Source organism: Nanorana parkeri, unplaced genomic scaffold, assembly GCF_000935625.1.
Source record: "Nanorana parkeri isolate BGI_ZX_2015 unplaced genomic scaffold, ASM93562v1 scaffold644, whole genome shotgun sequence".
Lineage (NCBI taxonomy): Eukaryota > Metazoa > Chordata > Amphibia > Anura > Dicroglossidae > Nanorana > Nanorana parkeri.
In genome coordinates, this window is record NW_017306912.1 from 356,239 (window position 1) to 378,862 (window position 22,624).

The 22,624-nt window shown below is 41.6% G+C and overlaps 2 protein-coding genes across 4 annotated transcripts in view; one reads left to right on the plus strand and one right to left on the minus strand.

Annotated features, from left to right (window-relative positions):
• Positions 1 to 8,008, plus strand: part of RCBTB2 (RCC1 and BTB domain containing protein 2) — a 56,759-nt gene extending 48,751 nt beyond the window's left edge. For all 3 annotated transcript variants that reach the window (XM_018563241.1, XM_018563239.1, XM_018563240.1), the window contains 3 exons: positions 2,013 to 2,152; positions 2,953 to 3,083; positions 7,762 to 8,008. In XM_018563241.1, the coding sequence (XP_018418743.1) occupies positions 2,013 to 2,152; positions 2,953 to 3,083; positions 7,762 to 7,902 (412 nt within the window). In that variant the 3' untranslated portion in view covers positions 7,903 to 8,008. The remainder of the gene's footprint in view (positions 1 to 2,012; positions 2,153 to 2,952; positions 3,084 to 7,761) is intronic.
• A 13,081-nt stretch (positions 8,009 to 21,089) lies between these two features.
• RB1 (RB transcriptional corepressor 1) overlaps positions 21,090 to 22,624 on the minus strand; it is a 131,055-nt gene continuing 129,520 nt past the window's right edge. Inside the window, exons 28-29 of the mRNA XM_018563237.1 lie at positions 22,560 to 22,590; positions 21,090 to 21,122 (exon numbers count right to left, since the gene is read on the minus strand). Of these exons, the coding sequence (XP_018418739.1) occupies positions 21,090 to 21,122; positions 22,560 to 22,590 (64 nt within the window). The remainder of the gene's footprint in view (positions 21,123 to 22,559; positions 22,591 to 22,624) is intronic.

The window sequence follows — 22,624 nt, forward strand, 5'->3', positions numbered from 1 at the left end:
CCACCCCACCTCAAGCTGACACTTGACGCCAGGCAGCATATTTTGATTGGCTGCTCAGCACAAGAACTGACAGTGCTGCACTATGGAGGAGGTTGAGGAACATCTCACCTAGTGCAGTGGAAGGCATGCCGCGACCCACTTTTGGGTCGCGACCCACCAGTTGAGAACCATGGGTCTACACAATATAAAGTATAACACCAAGTCCACATTGCCATCCATAACCTGAAGAGGGAAACATTTTCATCAGTAGACTATATCCACACATATAACCATAGACATATGACTGAAGAGGGGGAGACAAGCAAACACTATGAGAGAATAGGAAAGGACGAGATGAGTCAATGAAGAAATGAGTCAGAAATAGAGAAAGGACAGCGAGAATTAAAATCAACCCCTAAAGCAAGAATTGGACTCACCGTCACCACCACCAACACTTCATTAATGATGTAAAAGAAGGGCTGTCTTACAATACAGACCAGTTGAACCAAGTGGCATGGAGCCGATCTATCCTGTCTTGTTCTGTGTGTACAATTTCCTCCATCTCCTGGACAAAGGTTACTTGTCTAATCCATTCCCTCACTGTGTATGAGTGGATCTCTAGTATCTAGACACTACCCTTCTAGCTGCATTAATGAGATGATTCCTTATTAGAGAATGTCTGTAGCGAGATGTAGAGCCAACTAAGCATGAAGGTGTCATTTGTATTGTGCCATCAACCACCTTCGAAATGATCCTGTGCCCTCTTTCCAAAAAGATTGGATCAAGGGACCCACCCAGGAAACATGTTGCTGAGATCCTTTTATTGACTCTGTGCAAAGGCTCTGTACCGGTAAGGGAAGGATTTTACAATTGGGCTCTTTAATGTGATTACAGACTGAACTTTTGAGGGTCATAAAACGAAATGTCTTTATATTGTTCCTGTGAAAATTGCACCTCCAGCATCCTTTCCTATTTCTTTTTGAAATTGGATGGATTGCTACCAGCTCCAGAACTAAGCAGAACATACAAAACTAAGATGAAATGTCTAGTATTCCTGTTACCTAAGACCATGGATTCAAATTCAGGCAGTTCCCTTCCCCAGAAAATTGTTCCATCTGCAAATGCCACCACGGTATGGAATCGCGCATAGCCCGAATATTCATCTCTGCTCAGGATAGGAGGTCTTTGAGGGGAATTTATCAAAACTGGAGCAGACACAAATCTGGAGCAGCTGTGCATGGCAACCAATCAGCATCCACCTTTCATTTTCAAAGCTTAAAGTGACATTAAACCCTCAGATTCTCATGTTGGGCAGAATTTATGTTTTGCAGCAGACTGCCTTGTCTCTGAAATGGATACATGGTGTCTGTCTGCAGGGTCACAACCTGAGCCAGCACTACAGGAAGAGGCCCTGAGCTGCAAAGGGAAGTTCTCCCCCAGCATGAGAAGACATGAGGATTTAGAAGGAAGAGCAGCAAAGAGAAGGGAAACATGGATTACAGTAAGGCGCACATTACAGTATTGGTTTGTTAAAAAATCTGAGGGTTTAATGTCACTTTAACTGAACAAACTGAAGAGAGAAGCTGATTGGCAACTGCTCCAGATTCTGTCTGCTCCAGTTTTAATAAATTCCCACCATTGCTTATAGACAGTACACTGATGATTATACCTTTGGTAAGGCCATACAATGCCACATAAATCAGCACAGATAGGCTTTTAAATTGCTGCTTAGCCATAGGGGTATACATATAGGCTTGAATATCAAATCACTGTAAAGGAAATTCACTATCGGGAATCAGGATATGCCAGGACCGCTGCCCCCTCAAAGACGTTCTACATTTTTGCCTTCTACAGCAGGAAATGCTGGTTTCTGTGACATTTGCCTTATTTAGAAAGCATAAAAAGGCTGCATCTCCTAACAGAAGTTACTAACTAACTAGACAAATCCAATGATTTACTGTTATTTTGCTATGGATACCTTTGTGTTCACAGTTTTGCTAATCTTTTACTTATTTTTGTAACTTTACTCTCAGGTGTGAACATTTCCGCTCACTTTTCCATGAAAGTGATGAAGACGTCATTGAAATGAATCAGTTTTCCTATCCAGTATATCGTGCTTTCTTGGAATATTTATACACCGATAATATCAGTATTTCTCCTGAGGATGCCATTGGTTAGTATATTCATCTATCTGTTACATTGTGTTTACTGACAGTTCCAGCTAACACTAAACACTCACTGAGCTGATGATCACTAGATTTGAGTTACTCCACCTGGGCAGCTTCAATGCCAAGGTCTTTGAACCATGACAGTTGTGTGTGGTTTCCTCACCTCATATGGAATTCCCATCAATTTCTGTCCAAGTGACAATGCTCATCAGGACTTCTAGATTGACTTTCCCTTGCCAGGACGCAGACAACAATACAAATGGTTGCCGGCTTCACTCAGCTCGTCAAACGTCGATTTCCTCGGCCATACAGTCACTGTTCCTTAGACACAGACAGCCCACAGCAGGAGATATGCGCCTCTCTATTTGTCCTGGTGATAGTTGCCACTGGGGTTGAAAGTGACAAAAAGTCCAGATGAGGTAAGGGTAACGCTTCCATTAGGGCCAATTGTTTCAGTGACAAATGTGAGGGACTTTCCTCACTTGGGAGAGATTTCCTTTCATTTCCTGTTGGGTCTGCTAGACAGGAAGAAGAGGGAAATCTCCCTACAAATTGTCAACTGATGGAAAAATGTTTTTATTCAATTTATCTGTATCCAAAACTAAGAAAAAAAAAAGTTTGGTCTTTAGATATACTCAAAGATAAAGCTTGTGGTCCACGTGCATTCCCTTTTTATGATCTCTTGTAGTGGGGAACAACATGCACTTGGTCAGTTTTGTGTTTTTGTACAGGAAGGTGGTGTATGTACTATACATGTCTGTGTATTGGCCATTAGTTGAATGTGTCTGTTCCTTTCTGTGTACAGGACTTCTGGAGCTCGCTACGATATACCGAGAAAATCGACTGAAGCATCTATGCCAGCAGACCATAAAACAAGGTATCTGTGAGGAGAATGCGGTCGTACTGCTGTCAGCTGCCGTTAAGTATGATGCCCAGGTACAAGGAAATGCTTTCTAAGTTGTATAAGCCTTAGTATATATCTCTGCCATTAATACATCCTTATTCTCAAACCCTAATACCACAGAGGACATTGAACTAAATATCATGTAAAGTCCTAGTTCAGGCAGACATTGATAGAAGGACCTCAATGCACTTTACTGACTCCGGACTGACCCTCCAATAGACTGTCTGTCCAATACGAAGTTGTGGGAGGGGATTGGTCAGCCATTTCATTTTTTTATTCACAAGTCCGTTTTTGTATAATAGGAAACTTTTGGCCTCCTGGGTCTTAAAAGATGTACCTTAAAGTCCATTTCCACCTTTGTAAGTGATTAGCATTTATTGTGGAGGAATGAATGTTTTATGAGGCCTACAAATTCTGTAATCAGCTTCCCCCCTCCCCGTCACCCATTGTAACATGATCAGTAAACACCAGCTCTGCCTTTACACACAATACATTGTCCATGGAAGGGGTGGGGCTGGTGGGGCTGTTGGGGGATATTTTCACATTTCTTGCACAGCACAGAGGCAGAAACTTTTATTCGGATATGAAGAGGAAAGCTAACAAAACGTAAGTTTCTGTGTTCATATACATCAGCTGCTTCATGTGTACTCAGTGTCCATTGCTGGCAACTGCTTTTTAAAAATACCTCGGCAGAGGTGGAAATGGGCTTTATTGGTAGTTACACAACAAATCAGACTTTCTATTTACCTAATGTGGCACATAGTAGGGGATATGTTTAAGAGGATGTCCATTCAAATGGAATATTCACCCCACTTGCCCAAGATAACCACCACTGCTAATTCTCTGAGATCCGGTGTCTGAAACCCTGGGGAATTGTACATGACAATCTTTGTGGAGACAACTGTCCTCTGTACCTGAAGCACCGATTTAGATGGAAGCTGCAGCCATCAATAGCCAAAATAATACAAATACAGAAAAGATTTCCACTTATGCTATTGGCATCCATTACATGGAGTCTGATTCACATGTACCAACACAAAAGACATGCAGGGTAGGAAGAAAATGTTATTGATTTTGCCATCACATTTACACTTTTTTTACTATTCCTAAACCGTATTTCAGTGCTTGTTTTTAACTTCTTCTTTTCGTGAATAACACTTCAGAAATTTCAATTGAGTGGACATCTCCTTTAAACTAAAACCAAATTCTCTTCTAAACTAATGACTGTTAATGAAGTTGTCCCTTCTTCTATCACTTCTATTTATAACCAATTGGTCGAGCCGTTCGCCCTGCGATTCTTTCTGAACGTTCGTTCTGTCTGAATAGATGAAAAAAAGGAAAAATCTTAGATACAGTGAAGAGAATTTATCAAAACTGGAGCAAAGAACATCTGGAGCAGCTGTGCATGGCAACCAATCAGCTTCCATCTTTCCTTGTCAAATCTTAACTGAACAGACTGAAGATAGAAGCTGATTGGTTGCCATGCACATCTGCTCCAGTTTTTGTCCGCTCCAGTTTTGATAAATTCCCCCCAGTATATTTTCTTCTCGGGTCCAATGTATGTAATGCTGCATATTGGCCACTATATGGCGCTGAGGAGCACAGGAAATAAACATGCTGCATCTAGTGGCCATTATGCAGTTCTACACTAGATACATGCCACCTAAAAAAGAAAATGTATCTTGGAATGTTTGTGTTTGCATCTATTCGCAAAAAAAGGTTCAGAAAGATTTGTAGGGTGAATGGCTCTGCAAATTGGTTATAAATAGCCTCCTTGGTGTTGCCGCACTACTAATTTCTATTGTGACTGATACATAAATATGCTTGGGTCTGATTTATGAACACTGGCGCAGCTTTCAATTTTTTTTTTTTTTTTAAACTTGCCCAAGATAACGAAAGATAAGCTATTGGGAAGTTCCCCTTTTTTTAGTGTTTACAAATCATCCCCATTGATTACTCAAAGGCCAGAGCGGTGTATTTCTTTCTTTTGTAACACTTCAGAGGATAGCTTTACATTGGGTAATAATGTTACGTTTTGGCTGCATTTAGAACATGTACTCCTTTTTATTTTAACCTCTGCAATGGCATCCCTACAGCAACCACCCTGTGCACTCTGTTTACACACTCCTGCCATGGCTGTTCTCATTAATGTGCCTGCAGGCTGTAGGAAAGTGTGTATTGTCTGCCCATCACTAACCATCTTGTGTAAGCCAGTCTGAGGCACACCGCGCCTGCTTGTCTGCAGCTTCTAGGCACAGCTGGGTGACATCCGGAGGTTGTATACAGTGACGGTGCCCACATGGCTGTGTAGGTGTGCAACTGCAAAGGGGAAAAAAAATATCTAATGCTATGTCAGTGCTTGGCGTTATTTTTTTTTAACGGTCTACAGCACTAATGTCCAAAAACACATTGAGGGGAATTGATCAAAACTGGAGCAGACAAAATCTGGAGCAGATGTGCATGGCAACCAATCGGCATCCAACTTTCATTTTCAAACCTTAACTGAACAAACTGAAGAGAGAAGCTAAATGGTTGCCATAGGCAACTGCTCCAGATTTTTCTGCTCCAGTATTGATAAATTCCCTCCATTTAGACCTTCAATGGAGGAATCGTTCAGGAAGTCTGGAATAATAAATACAGTCATGTGAAAAAGTTCTGATTAGAACCTTCTTGGAGGGTATGCAGGTGGAACCTTTCTTATTTAAACCTCCTATATGTAGGGTTGGGTGGTCTCTTTACCAGCGACGTGGGTGGTACCATCATGCCGAGTGAAAAAGGTGCTTTTGAGTCTGAACAGGAATTTAAAAAGATTGCCAAATTATTTGCAATAAATCATTCAACTGTTAGGAAAATTATCTTCAAGTGGCGTAGATTATAAACGACTGCTGATTTGTCCAGGACTGACCAGCCCAGCACATTCAGCCCAAGAGCTGACTATATGATGTTGAAAGAAATCTCAAAGAACCCCAAAATGTTATTGCAGGATCTACAAGTAACGCTTAGAATCAAGTTGAGTCCACTATGAATTTTGCATCTTATCAAAGTGTGCTGAGAATGTGAGGCCATCTGTCCAAAATTTGACGTTTAACCGGTAATGGATCTTTCCGCGCACTAATTATCTGAAGCACATTCGGAAATCTACCAAGAATGACTCAAATAGAAGAAATAGAGGGTTATGGACTGGCCTAGTCAAAGTCTTGGCTTAAATCCCAGTGAAATGCTGTGGAGGGATTTAATAGGGGCAGTTCATGCAAGGCAGCCACAAAGATTAAATGGAGACATTTTGCATGTAGGAGTGGTCATAACAGAGACGAGGTCAGAGACTGGTGGGCAGTTATGCAAAGTGCTTACATTTCTGCTTAACGGGCCAATAGCGGTGTGTGAGATCATGGATATACTTGTTTTCCCCACAGTACACCATTACATTTATTGATATTTGTGTTAAATAAATGATTAAGGAGGCAATACACATCTACACAATGAACAGTCTCCAAAGCCACATTTCTTTATGTTTTAGAATAAAATCTTACTTTTTTAACCCCTTTAGAAAGTCTGCTGTGCTCGCTCCCGTGTCTCTTCTCTCCCCTCACACTTCCTGTCCCTCAGTAAGAGCCGTGCACGTTGATTCTGGTCACGTGCACATCTTTCTTTCCCTACAACTCCCATGAGGCAGAGAGGAATCATCTCTCACTGTACACAGCTTCCTCCTCCCCCCTCACTATACACAGTGTGACTGTGTCACTGCTGTTAATCTCCTCTGCAATGCTCTGAATTATCAAAACTACTTACAACAAATCTACAACAAACATCAAGTTTACAACAATCTACACAGAAAAACACCTTTATTACAAATGTAGGAGCTATATTCTCTGTGACTGTGTGACCAGATTCAGCATGCGAGCTGAGGCTCAGAAGTAAGTATGAGGCTGGTGACCGCTCACATGCTGAATCTCCTCACATGGAGCTCCCCCGGCACTCCCTCCTTGGTGAGCCCGGAGGAGAGAAATCAAAGATCATATATTAGTGTGGGAGAGCTAAAGAAATCCCAGCTCCTCGCAGAGTCTAGAGGGGAGGATTTGTGGGCGGAGACTGAGAAGACACGCCCTCAGCATGTTGTAGTCTCTCACATGAACCAGCACAGAGGGTGGCTACTTTTCAGCTCTCATAGGGACCATGGAGAAGAAAAGTAGCCACCCTTCGGCAGAAAGTTGCGGCTGGAGCGAAATAAAACCGATTTTGGAGCATTTCGAGCTAAACAATGACAATAAAAAGTACACCGTCATTTATATAATAGATATTTTTATGATTTAATTTTGAGTTTAGTGTCGCTTTAAATGTATCACATGTATCTGTAGACATTGTATATGAAGATCTAATGTTTTAAATATGCCAGTTTTCCAGGTTGTATGGACTTTTTCACGTGACTGTACCTCACTTCCAGAAAGGTCTAGGCATTGTAACACATTATATACAAGCAGTCATTTAGCTTTGGCTGTAGATGTGTTTTTGCATTTGATGGAAATGAAACCTTTGTATTTCAGAAGTAGTATGGAACACAGGAACCCATCTATGAATACATTGTTCATGTACCATAAAGTATTATAAATCCCAAGGTCTTAATGGAAATGATTTGGCATACAGTAGAAGAATGACTTGGTGCATCGTTACTTATGTTTGGCATTTGTATCTAAAGCTGGTGTCTGTTTTCAGGATCTGGAAGAGTTTTGCTTCAGATTTTGCATAAACCATATGACCATGGTTACCCAGACGGACGCCTTTTGTAACATGGACAATGACCTCCTGAAGAATTTTATAAACCAGGCGAGCAAAGCTGGAGCTTTTAAGAACTGACAGAAATTTTGTATGAGGAGGTGGCTGCTTTTTCTATACCTTTTTTATAGAGCTAAACCCAAATGGCATTAAAAGCACTTGGTGTATTTACTGTTTGGTCAGATAATAAATGAATGAATTACTGGAGTTAACGTGACACTAAACCCAGGAAATCTTAAAAATGCATCCAACTACCTGAACTATTAACAAAATTGTATCTTATTTGTGTACCACTCCTCAAATCATCTCTGAATTGGTGCGGACACTGTCCTTCCTTCTGGAGGGTGGCTACCTTTGTTCCCCATCGTCCCTGTGTGTGTTGTAAAGTAGCTCCAGGCTCAGTAATGTGATGGACTACAATCTCAATACAAATTAGTAAACTAAACGTGAGATTGTAGTCCATCATGGGAGCGATCTTGGAGCGGTGACTACTTTACAACACACACAGGGACCATGGTGATCAAAAGTAGCCCCCCTCCAGAAGGAAGGAAAGTGTCGGCAGCAATTCAGAGATGATTGGAGAATCTACAGCCGTGTGATAGACAAATAAGATACATTTTTATTAATAGGGTACTATGGTGCATTTTTAAGATTTCCTGAGTTGTGTCACTTTAAGAAGGTCAGACCTGTGGATTTTAACAACCTATGACACTGTATGTTTTAGTACAAGTTGCAAAAATGAAAGCTAGCACCTTATCGGTCGTTTTATTTTATACACCCTCACCCCCAGCTAAAGCTTTGGGATTACTCAGCCTTTTATTTAAAGGGAAGCCGAGTTGGGAGGAGAGTATAGCCAGCCATTGCTGACAATGCTAGTTTGCCTGGCTGGCGATGATTTCCACACTTGGATTTTGCTGCCTACATATTCTGGGTCGATTGACTCAAATCTCCTAATCTGTATCATTGACTCTGAAAATATAGAAGCTAGAGGATCAGTCAATTAACATTTTCATAAGTTAGCAATGGCAGCTTACATTTGACCCCTACACCCATTTTACCTTTTTTCCCAGCAAAGACATTGGGCTTGGTGACCTCTGTTTTTTTCCTTTTTCAGGGAAGATGACTGCCGCCTGCATTGTGTTTTATAACAGCTGATTTAGAATCAAGTCGCACTCTCTAGTGGCTACTAGGTCAGGAGTTTATAGGACAAACTGCTAATGTAGCCACATTGGAATCACTCTTGATAGTCTTAACCGTAAATCAGCTATGATCATTTTATGAACCCAGTATATTATAAAGAAGGAAATGTCAGAAATGAAGTAACCCAACATTCATCATTGATGACACGGAAAATTTAGAGGGGATCTAAAAAAAAAAAAAAAAAAAGTAATAGGTGTGGGACAAGCCTTAAATGTTGGTGATTGTGTGTGAAGATTGTCTTTTCTGCTGTTTTTGTCATGTTCCGGTAAGATCAGCATACTCTAACACATGTGCTACTTCCTTTGCATTGCAACTAGTACTATGGGAATAGGTTATTTACCAGAGGCAGAGATATTTTATGAAGATTTTGTCACAAGTATCTAACAATAATATAAAACCCATGTCAATAGAGGTAACACTAGTAACTGGAAAGATGATAATGACAGTGATAGTTTTTAATTTTCATTTAACAAATTGGAATAATGTCCTTTTTAGACAAGGCGGGTTTATTTATTATGTTTTAATTTTTAATGTCAATAAAGTTTTGTTATGAAATGCACTGTCCAGTCCATTGCAGACAGTAGACACTTAAGAGATCAGCTTAAAAACACATTCCTGGTGTTATGCATACTTACAAAGCATTGTAGAGTGGTCTGGTACTGATCTGCTTTATTTACAATGGTAAGGAAAAAAAAATACAATAATATATAAATAATAATAAAAAAAAAAAATATGTGTCAGGTAAAAAAGGGTCTATGAATATTTTAAATTTTGAGCTTCAGGCTCCTTTTTCTCTTTCCATGTAATAAAGTATAACTAAAGATTTGAAAACTTGCTAGCAGGGCGGATTTGCATTGCAGAAGAGACATACTATGTTTCTGCTGCAGTAAATGCTTCTTTCCTTCCTGCTCACAAGATGCATTCCAATGTTCACGGAGCTGCGCATGCACAGCTCAAAGTATATTCACGAACATGGAGTTTACGTCATCCTGCCCTAGCCAAACAAAATGACTGAACACCCTGAACCAGGAACAAGGCAAATGGTAGCAGGAGGGAGACGTGGACTTTGCATTGTTTGAGGGCAGGTGAGTAGGGATGGGTTTAGGGCCGCTTAAAATAAAACACAAACATTGTTTAAAAAAAAAAAAGATAAATCAAAGGTTTTGGCTTTATATGTACGTTACATTCTATATATATATTTTTTAATTGAAGTGAAAAGGTGTTCACACAAACTATATAGGTTTAGAAACCCCCATTCTACATAAAAGTAGAATTAAACCTCTTAAGTTATAGTGCCGCCTTCAGGAGGATTGGACACTAGCAGACAAAAATAAGGCCAGCCCTAGGATAATTCCATCTACTACCAGCATGCCTGGGTTTTTTTTTTTTTTTTTGCTAGTGTGCTTGGAGAATGGGCATCTTGGCTCCTTTGATTTAAGACTTGACCTACTTTTTTTTTTCTCTCACAACCATTTTTTTGTTCATTCAAGATTTATCTACATTTGGCTGTAGGAGGTCTGCTCACTTTTTCACAGCTGCCTGGTGCAGTTGACTCAACCTTTGGTCTTCCTGCTACAGGCCATCGTGGCGTAAGTCTGGAACTGTCCCTCGTGCACTGGGCCCTGCTTGAATGCTTTTCACGCTGGTTCTGGTTACTTTATGTGCAGAGCACTTTTCAGGTCCAGAGCTGCTAGAATTGCCTTTCTGCTTGATCGGTCTCTGAAGTCTCACTTTTTCTTGTAGTAGGTTATTCCAGCCAGGAACTAAGACTCACTTCTTTGAGTAAGCCTTTAAGGCCAGGCACCAGGAGATCCCTCAATTTTATTGGTTACTGGGCCACAGATTTGTATCCCCTTTTTTCTGCTGGTTTGTCTTGGAAGAGGTTAACACAGTAGGAAGTTCTGATGTCAGGGGAAGTTTCAACTACATTCATGCAAGAATTGATGATGCAATTTTCCAAGCTAATCTCTGACTGTGGAGGCTGCCATGTAAACGCAGGACCATGTATTTCCCTGCAGTGCCTGATCTGCTTGTGGTCTCGGCTGTATCAGATATGGAAACTGTCTGATAGCACACTGCTTAGGTTGCTGCCTGATTACCTACCTCTAAAGAGTCATGGTCTTTTGCTATTACTCCTAAAGAAAGAAACAGCTTCTTCCCTTGTTGATGCAGTACATCACACCCTAAAACTGGAAGACTAGCCGTTGCTTCTAATAGTGCTGTATTCCCTCGGTCCTATAGAGCCCCTAAGGCACCTTCCTTCACACCCTCTTTTGAGTTGTTTCTGTATAAAGGTTGGAAGCACTTTGATAGGGTTTCTACACCTCACAAACACTTGTTGGCGATGTTCCCTCTTAATGAGAAGTGGTCCTCTGAAGATCTGGTTGACTCTTGACTTAAGGTGGCCATACACTGTACAACCATCGCAAGACCTTAGTCTTGCGATGGTTGAAAAGTGATTAAAAAAAAACGTACAATCTGCCCATCTTGGACAGGCAGATCGTACTCTCGATCATCGCAAGCCCGCCCCCCTGAGGGGCGGGCTTCCGATGACCGCAATGCTGAACGGGCAGTGTGCACGTGCACACACCGGCCCATTCGGCATTTGTCTCCCGAGCACCGTTCAAACCAGCTGAAAATCGTACGATTTTCGGCTGGTTTTCTAGCGTGCTCCTTAGACAAAAGACGTGCGACCGTGTAGTAGAAGCGGTCGCACGTCTTTGTTCACACTGCTCGATTCTCGTACGATCACGGGATTTCCCGCGATTCTCGTACGAGAATCGAGCAGTGTATGGGCACCTTTAAGGTGCATACCATTTTAGTGGAGGATGTTATTTCCTTTAAGGATCCCACTGGCTCTAAGCTCTTGATAGGAGCATGTTCTCTTTGGCAGGCTCAGCCCTGCATCGGTTCCGTCCGTAGTTCTCTTATGTCAGACCATGGCTGAATGGGTTAAATTCCTTAAAAGTGATTTGACCTATGCTGTCATTAACCTGCAAATCAATGATTACAGGGAGTAGCGGGCTTGGCTTTAAATTAGCAATGATGGTTTACTGGAAGCCTCCCACTTGACGTCTCACATTAGTCTTCTTTCAATACACTTAAATAAGGACTCTGTGGCTAAAGTGCTGGGCTGCAAAACATGGCTGCAAGAAAGGATTACACTGCATACTCTTCAGAGGACATCTCATCAGTCAGTATTGGATCATCAAGGATGCTACTAAGGGTAAGGGTGCTTGCCTTCCCAGTGGAAGAAGCCTAAGAAGCAGGCTTGCATTTGTCCTCCCCACTTTGATCATTCTTAGAAGCGTCTCTTGATTCACCATGCCCTCAACATCCACATTGAGATCCCTCCAAGATCAGTTCTTCCACCAACAGGACCCTCTTTGACATGAAGGTGGACTCCCCTCACTTTCTAGAGGTAGGAACATCTGATGGTCTTTGCAGACACCCGCTTGCGTTAAAGAGGTGGCATCCCAGGGTTACAAGCTCACGTTGAGCTGTTGTCAGGTTATCAGCTGGATTGAGTCAGACTACATCACGGCGGTGGCTTACATTAATCACCAGAGAGGAACAAGAAGTATTGCTGCAGCTTAAGAAGTAGTGTGAATCCTTTGTTCAGCAGAACATCATTTTCCAGCGCTGTCAAGCAATGTACATCCCTGATACTGACAATTGGGAGGCAGATTTTTTTTCTTCAGCCCACAATGTCTGAACCTCGGAGAATGGTCTGCACATCTGCAGGTGTTTCAGGACACTGGAGCTGGGCCTCCTGATTCAACAACAAACTGGACAGGTTTGTATCCAGGTCCAGTTTTGCAGAATTAAGATCAAGGGCATATAAGCGTTTCTCATCTGGCCTGGTAAGGTTTTTGTAGATGCATTGTGGGCTCTGCCCAACCATACGGATCTGCTATCCAAAGAACCTATTTAAAACCATACTTCTCGGTCGCTGACATGGCTGTTCCGGCCGTAGTAGAAAAACGGCCGGCCCGGAGCTCTCTACATCTGAGCGGGCGTCTTAAGACGTCCGCTCAGACACGCGCGCGAGCGGGAAATTGCCGTTTTTTATAAGATCCTAAACTTGTAAGTGTGATATCGCTAGGCACAGAGACGAGATGGCAGATATAAAGTCTAACCACAATAAACAATGACTGTGCACAATGTCCATGACAAACATCATTTAGTCACGCATGCACTGCAATGTATATGCAGTAGACAACCCTGTACGTATAGTAAAATTAAGCCGCACAAGGACATTTGTTTGTAGCCAATAGCATATTCCTATAATTAAGATAACTCATTCCAATGGTAAGTCCAAAATGTAATCTGACAGTACGTAATAGTTGTCCAACTGCACTCAGCATATGGATATAATAGTTTGGGTTGAAATAACCAAGAAAAACATCGACACCTTCGGCTTCAAGTAGTTTGTTTTATTCTTTAAAAAAAAAAAAAAAAGACTACAAATATACGCTTGGCATTCACATAGATCACTAACTGATAGAGATTCCTGGATTCAAATGATATGGCTAAAGTTAGAGTAAACTGACTGCCCACATTCCTCCCAAAGCTTGAGTGCAGTAAATGCATCAAAACCAATTATATAATAAAACAGAAGAAGTCGTGTGTAAACCAGGCAACACAATGGACATTTTTACTATGTAAACAAAAACCATGAAACTTGAAACCATATATGTTTAATAAACAATAAAATTACATACTGATAAAATCAAGCAGCATAAAAACACACAGCCCTCAGTTCACCAATAATATCCTTTATGACACTTTACTGCTGATCACAAACTAGGAAGGGACAGTACCATTGAAGTAACTGACTATAGCAGTTCTGTTCTCTTACTCCCCCCATCGTATATATTTTAATGCACTGAAATGGGATATGCATGTAGCACAAAGAACAAGGACCAAGACTATTTGTGGTAAGTCTTTGGTCAGTTTTCTGAAACAAGGTCTTTTAAAACTGGTGCAAACATTCGTCTCAGTAGAAAATGTAGATAAAAATGATAAAACTATTTTAGAGTTATACTATCTCTGTATATACCTTAAAGTTAAAGTCTGTCCCATTCATCCTTACTATAAGGATTCCTAAAGTACATGTGTCATATAGACCCAGTGGAGGCTCGCTCACTGGATTAGTAAGTGTTCCAGTGATCTCAGCAAATCAAAACACAGCAGATGCCTTTCTGTGCATTAAATACTTGTATCATTGCGGGATAGGTACAGAAATGTCTTCATACCTCTACTAACCTTCACATACCAGGCACAGCTCATAATATCTTATCAACCATTTCTCTGGTTCTTCATTGTACGAATCTTCACAAACACTAAAGTGTTTGTGTGTTATTATTTTTATTTATTTATATATAATATATATATAAAATTTCATATAGATATATATTTCCCCAAGATACAGGCATGCCCCACCACAGAAAAGTGGTAGTAAGAAATTATGTGGGAAATCTGTCAGTATATACGGCTGCGTTTAAAGTAGAATTCCAGCCAAAGTCGGGTTAAAACCCTTGCCAGGAAATTGTATGAAGACGGCTGTTTTGACAAAAGCCCTCGCGTTGCGGAGACTTCCTTCCCCATAAACCATCATGTAAATTTTGTAACTTTTCAGTGGTGAGTTGATGGCTCTCAAGCACAGGCCAGATTCAGCCTCCACTGCATGTATATGATAGGTACCCTTAAGATGCTGCAACACACTCCGCTTTGCAACGTTAAACAAACACAAGAAAAGGGAAAATATACTTCAATATAACATGAGAGGCAGTGCACAATATTCATGTATTAAACAACTGGGAAGTTCAGTACATAACAACTATGTACTATTGCTGAGCTGCAGAAATTGTCATGTTTCTAAGATTCACAGACACCAGACATACAAATCTAAACAGAGGCTTCCAGAGAAATTGGAATGAGTAAATACTTTGGAAAATATAGACAATATAATGAGTAAGCGCCAAACTTAAATGTCCAAGTGATATTTTTCAGTCTTCACTTGTGATTATCGTCTTCTATCTCCTGGGACCAGCAGTAACTATCTCTACCTGAATTCCCAGCTCCATCCTCCTGCTAACAGGAGCAGTGAGACTCCCTTGCAGCTAATATGTCAGACCCAATGTGTTCTCCCATAACTGAGGAACGGACCACACGACATACACCTTTCACATAACAGTAATGCATTTAAGAAGGGTTAGGGATATTTGTTATAAAAGGAGACTATTGGATTCCTTTCAATTAAACTAGAGATGGGTGGCCAGTGCTCTGAGGTATGCAACAAGCCACAAAACACAGGTTAAGTTACAAAGGAATATAAATTAGAAGCATAGTAGTGAAGTAGTCTCTCAGATTAAAGCCATCATCTAATCAATGAAAAGAGGTGTCTGCACAGACTTCCTGAGTGAAGCAGCAGCCTCGGAACTCATGAAAGTACTTCCAATTCAAGATAAAAAAGACAATATTATAGCATACCCACTGCAGTATGAGCCTCTATTGATTAGTGAGGCCCAGAGCTTTGGGAAGGGATGCACTAATACCTGTGAGGGGGCTGACTTTGGAGTTTGAGGCTATAGTTTGTCAGTTGAGTGACGCAGCTCTAGGGCCTTCCACAGAGCTCAGAGAGATGACAGACGTGCAGATAACCTCCCTCTGCTTTTCATTGGTTAATTCCACCTGATAAGCTTTAAAACGATAATCAGTTTAAAGGAAACCTCTAACGAGAGAAATAAGGTTGCTGCCATTGCAATGAGCCTTCTAAAAACACTATTATGTGACAGTCTCTACTTTAAGTCAATTACCTAGAACAGAAAGTCAGAGCTTCTGATCTACATACTTGTTTGGGATCAGTGACACAAAGGGACTGATCTTCAAAGTGTTTGCCCAGCGTATAACTGCCGCTGGATGGAGCAAAGGAAATTCACATGCTCCATGAAAGTGAGCATGCATTGCAGAGATACTTTTCATACTGTTTTTCTGCTCAGATATATACTTTAAGGGTTTGTGTCACACAACATGACAATCAGGCAGGGCAACATTCTCTACACAGTTTTCAGTGCAGTGTGTTTTTACTCCTTTCTTTTTGGTTGTAAAGTATCTAGTGTATTGTAGGTACAGTGCACTTTTTCACTATCAACTAGGGATGCAGCCAGGGGTGTATCTACTGCAAGGCAAACTAGGCATTTGCCTAGGGCGGCACTTTCCGGGGTGGAGCGCCAAAAAATGTTGCCCCCCAAACCAGTTAGGTGAGAGAAAAAAAAAATTATATGATAAATTATTCATAAATTACTGCCAGTACTCCTGGACCTGGTGCTTCTTTGACTGGGGGACCAAGGTGTCCACCCATGCCGCCTACTCCTACATATATTTGCTGGCTGCAGCTCCTTTCTCTTCCTGGCCAATGTGCTGTGCAATGTATTAGTGTTTGCGTCCAGATGCACTGGCAGTTCGGACCTCCATGGGAAACCGGAACACAAATCTCTGACTTTAGGCAGTGGAGGAGCTTCCGCAGGATCCCCAGGGCTGAGATCCAGATGGTCATCGTGCCCATCGGCACCTCCGTGGTGGTGAGTCCAGGGAAGTGCAGCCTATAAGCTCCGTGCAGGGTTATGTCTCTAGAGCGGGGCAAGCTTCAGAGCCCAGTGGCCGAGGAAGAAGATCGGTAACTGCAGAATTAGAGGGCCCAGCATATGAAGGCAGAAGATCGGTGTTGTAGCTCCAGAACTAGAGACTAGCACAGCATGGCAGGGCAGGAGAGAATGGTTATTGTAGCTGCAGAACAAGGGAGCCCATCAAGCCAGGAATGGAGACGGGGGCTATTGCAAAAGTAGAACTAGAGCATCCCGCTACGTTGATAGCGCAACATGTCAGAATCTAGATACACCGTGCACGCTGTATCCCGCGACTGACAGGTTATGCAAAATGTCTTAAACAGGAAGGGGTGGGACTAATTTAGATTAGGGATGGGGGGTGCTCGGGTTTAGTCTTGCCTAGGGCAGCACAAAATCAAAATACACAACTGGATGCAGCGATACTAGTTTTTGGGTTACGAGTACTGATACTTTTATTTCGGTACTCTTGGGATACAGAGTACCGATACCGGTGCCTTGTGCCCTGATTATCAGGAGGCTTCCTGATTGCCTGTGAAGCCGGTGTTCTATCGAAAGAACACAGTCTTCCCTTTCCGTGGCTGCCTGGCTTCCTGACCAATCAGGAAGCTGGGCCATGAGGTGCCGTCCGGCTTCCTAATTGGTCAGGTAGCCAGGCTGCCTAGCAACTAGTGAAGCCGGCTTCCTAGCCAATCAGGAAGCCAGAAGCCGGCTTCACTTGTTGCTAGGCAGCCTGGCTTCCTGATCAATCAGGAAGCTCAGAGGCAGGTCATGACATACCACACGGCTTCTTGATTGGAAAGGAAGCCAGCTCCATGCTCCCTCTGCACTGCCGGTCAGAGGGAAGTTCCGGTATCGGAGCATTTGGGCGAGTGCAAGTACTTGGTATCAGTGCATCCCTACTATCATCAATACCAGAATCATTTGCATGCTAGTTCAAAGCACATGGACCTGTTATTTTAAATTGGTCTTGTTCAAAAGTCACCTCTGCTGAATTTTGGTGTGCTATTCCAGGCACCCTAATGGTGTCCTTCACAATGCAGGTAAAACACATGAATGAGGTGTGTTAAATCTCTGTATGTGGTGAGAATGGAGCCCTGGGTATAAAGTACAACACAGCTATACAGCCACATATTACTGGGTAGCCTCTGGGATGTCTGAGGGAAAGGACTTAATCAGTGGTACTGAGTTTAGTAACAATTGTCTTTTGGGCTCGGGTGTAAATAAATGTGCACAGAATTAAAACAATACTTCAAGTATATCATCATTAAAATAGTGCACTTCAAGATCAGTGCAAGTGTGCAGAGCAGGGTTGTATAAAGATATATTACATGTTCCTCAGACATAGCAGCAGCTTAGTCTCTTCAGATCTGGCAATGGGCATGATATGACTCTGTGCCCCTACTATTGCTGAGCTAAGAATAATTATGTTGGATTTCCAGATCTATGGTCTTTGCTGCTTTTGCACAATGGTATAAATAAAGAAACCAAGTGAAACAAAGAAACAGGACAAAACCAGTGACCGCACGCGGCAATGAGCCCGAGCCTGCCATCTTACTGCTCTTCTGTTGTCGTAGAGTTTGATAATTCTTCGGACCTCTGCCTCTGTATTCTGGTCCTAGTGGATGCTGGAAAATAAAAGAATACCATTTATAGAGTATAGTAAACAGAGAATGTTTGCCTACAGATGAATAAAATGTCATTTACAAATGTAGGGCTCTTGCTCATTACAAACAATGAAGTTGCATTTCAAGCAATCAGGTTTTTTTTGGGTGGAGTTTTCTTTAGTGTAGTACTCATTAACCAGTTTGCAGCTATTTTCCTTTTACTGCCCTATTTAAAAACTGTTCAAATCATTAATCATGATATTTCATATCTCCCGATATGATTTGTACATGCCTTTCTTTTACATTAATAGACATTCCATGCCAGAACAATTCTAGCTCTTCTACAGGTGAAACTCGAATAATTAGAATATCGTGCAAAGTTCATTTATTTCACTAATGCAACTTAAAAGGTGAAACTAATATATGAGAGAGACTCATTACATGCACAGCAAGATAATTCAAGCCGTGATTTGTCATAATTGTGATGATTATGGCGTACAGCTCATGAAAACCCCAAGAACCCCAAACCCACAACTTCAAAAAAGTAGATTATTACATGCAATCAATGAAACAAGGATTGTACATAGAACAATATCGGACCTCTGAAAAGTACAAGCATGCATATGTACTCAGTACTTGGTTTGGGCCCCTTTTGCAGCAATTACTGCCATTACTTTTGCACAATATTCTAATTATTCGAGTTTCAACAGTATATTCTGCACTTCAATTGGTACACACATGGGCAATCAAGGGAAACCCTCTGCAGAATTGTGCAGTTGGGTAAAATGGTGCTTGACATACTATTTGTGATCCAGTTTTGAATAGTCAAAGTTACAAATTATTAATAAGATAAATTCTGTTCAAATTCAATATACTGAATAAATGGAGGCCAAGATAGAGAGAGAGAGAGGGAGAGAGAAAGGGGGAGATGGAGAGGGAGAGAGAGAATAAAATATACACATAGACATCCTGGATCTATAGCTTTACTCTTTCAGCCTCCTGCAGAGGAAGTTTGACTTTTCACTAAATAGGGACATCTGTGATATACAAGGTCACTAGTGTGTGCAGAGACTTAGGCCTTCACACTGGGCATGTTGCATCCATGAGGCTCCTGGAGCTGTGGGAAGGGAGATGTGTGCCTTCACACACTGCTTCCTGCAGCTCTGAGTTTTGACCACCACACACACATCATGTCTGCCTAAAGCTGGCCACACACCTTACAATTATCTGCAGATTTTCTGTGGTCAGATGGAAAAGGTGCAACAGATTCCTTCATCTACACTTAACTGTGTGGATGGAGGACTCTCCACCTGGGCCAATCTGTTGCACTTTTTCCATCTGACCACAGAAAATCTGCAGATAATTGTAAGGTGTGTGGGCACCTTAAGAGGCCGTACACATTCTGTCAAAACTCAGTGCTGCAGGAAGCAGTGTGAAAGGGTCCACAACTCCTGTAACTCCATGGACTTACATGAGCTGCCTGCATGCTTTTTTTCGCAGCTCCAGTGCATCAAAAAAAACAGCCCCTCACACTGTATGGGGCAACATGCCCTGTGTGAATGAGGCCTTAAGCTGGCCGTACACTGTTAGTTTTTTGGGGGGTCAGTCCGGTGAAATGCTCTCGCTTCCCCATACATATATGCCCCTTTAAAACCAATACTGGCATACACCAGGAGGTACCTGGCATCAGACCTCAGGTTCTCTGAAACACGAACGCTTGTTGCCAGTATCTCCTAAAAATGATTCTGAACAATCCCTCCTTCCCTAAGATGGCAACAATACTCAGATTTGTTGGACTTATCACTTTAGTTTGTAAAATACTTCTTTTGGATTTATTTGAAAAGAAAACACATTCAGCGTGGCAAACCTATACGTCAGGTCCACATACAACTGAGAACCTCTCATCTAATAGGTACATTTCTGCTTTATGTGTGTCCATGACTTATATGAGGTTCTGTTTTTTGCATGGGCCCTTAGATGATTGTACTGAACAAGTGTTATTTTCACTTGAGTGCTAACTCCAAATACCCCTTGACCCAGCCCTACATAATCATTTTAGCTTCCACACCCTCCTGAAGACAAAACAAACAGCCATGTAACGGGGAATGTGTTCAAAAAGTAGTGTTCTCTTGCTTTCGTGCTTGCTCCATTGCAGGCACCATGCATCATATCTGATGGGATTGTCCTCAAGTTAAACGACTGTGGATCTGGAGTAATGCTTTGATCAACACTGTTGTGGGGTGTATTCTCATAAAAAATCCCTGGGAAGCATTACTGCACAAGCCAATACTGCAAGTAAGGAAGCGACAAAACAAGTTTTGGTCACCCATATGTTTGTGGTTAATAAAACTATAGCCCAGTCATGGAGGGCTCCTGCTCTAAATTTGCTGGGAGTTAAGAATCGGATTACAGGCACTATGATTAACTATGAAAAGCTGACGGATATCGTAGCTCATGCTTATAAGAAGTTCAAGCAGATCTGGAGCCCGTGGATCTCTTATTCAGGCCCCCAAAATTTTGGCCCTGCACTAGTGTACCCATAGCCCTAACTTATGGCGGGGCTATGAGTAACAAGGGTGGAATTTGTTTTAATTTTTCTCGGGGGGGCGGATTAGTTTCTTTTTTTTCTCCCCCTGACTTCACTTCCTTTCCTATTTCCTCTACTTCGCTGTTTTCTTCCTTACTTGCTTTCACTTTTTCCTCCTTTGTTTCCCTCATGTTGTCATGATTATGATTTTGGGCATACCCAGCTTTCAGTGAGTTATTTCATCTGTACACTGGGGTTAGGATGGCGCAGGATTCTCTACCTCCCGGAGTTACCACCACTGTTTCCTCAAGTTGATTGGTTGACGCGGATGTTGTGCGTCTTGGTGGAACAGGACAGTCATAGCCATGGTGTGAACTTTATTCTAGTAGATGCTGTATTGTGTGTTCATATCCAAATCTATTGACGGTGTACTGAGCTTTATGTATTTTAGTTATGAGACCATGAGCCTCTGCCGTGTCGGTGGGCACCTGTATAGATCCCGCCGATGTTTTGTGTATTTTTGAAAGTTACTAAAAATTTTGTGAAAGAAAAAAAAGCAATGTTCTGCTCACCGAAACATACTACATGTAATAAATAATAAACGAAAGGAGGGTTGCCCATGAAAACCAGTCTTCTCAAAGCCGATATGCCTTTCTTGCACAATCACGTTTCCTTATTTTAAGATGACAATTAGAAAACTGAAAACAAGAAGTGAAAGAAGAATGTCCTAGTCTTGAAGTCTGATTTCTCAATACACTTTTTACACTGTTCACTAGCAGACTTCCTGCCTTGTTCACTGCACTCCGCTATGTGCAAATATTTCCCAGAACCAGCATTGTGTAGGAGAAAGCCGAGTGTCTAGCTTCGGTATGAGCTCAGCTGTCTGATAAACAAATGGCTGCATCTGTGACAGCACCATTTGAAAAATGCATCTTCTATGTGTGCCTTGTGATATGTTCAGTCTATAATACCCAATGTCATATGCATGGTAAATGTTCATTTAAACAACTTACAGAAGAGTTTTATAGCCAGTTATGTATTAGAACAAAGTGTGAGAGCTGAAAGGGTTGATAGCACTTTCTACAGGCTACATATTCACTCATGGTTTCAATACCTTTTAACGCTCAACTCCAGCTTTACCTTCAGTCTTGCCAAGTTTACAGGCTTCTCTCCTGTACTGAACAGCTTATTGAGATTTCATTGCACACTTAGATTCTCAGTGTACAACAGAAGCTACAGCAGGTCAGATAGTACCCGTCTCATAACCTGGCTGGAGGTCATCCAGCATAATCTAGCTTTTTCCTCCCCAGCCTTACTGTTTGTCGCACCCCTTTAATTAATTGGATTATTTTTCTTTTAACCATAGTAGATCAGCATCACATGGGTATTACCAAGGGTGGTCTGCATGCACCCACTCCTCCAGACGCACACCCACCAATCAAGGCATTTTAATATTTGCATAATCCTTCCCAAGAGCCAGACAACTGCTTGCATCAGGGATGAGGGTTCTTAAGAGGAGTACCGTGGCAGGGTGCGGTAATGTTTTTGGAGGCTATGTACAGCTCCCTGTCAGCAAGCCATGATTTGTTTTGAATACAGAATACAGAAGGATAGAGCCCCAGTGATGGCATCAATGGGTCTAAAATAAGGTTTTCGATAAATAAAATAAGGTTTTGAATGAAAACAAAAACATTTTATTTAAAAATTGAATTAGCATGTCGATTGGGCGGAAACAAACTTTAGCTTAAATGATATCATTGGAACTATTGGACCCACATTTTCTTTCATCCTGTATTTTTTTATACGTCTAGTATAAGATAATATAATTAAAAAAAAGTAGG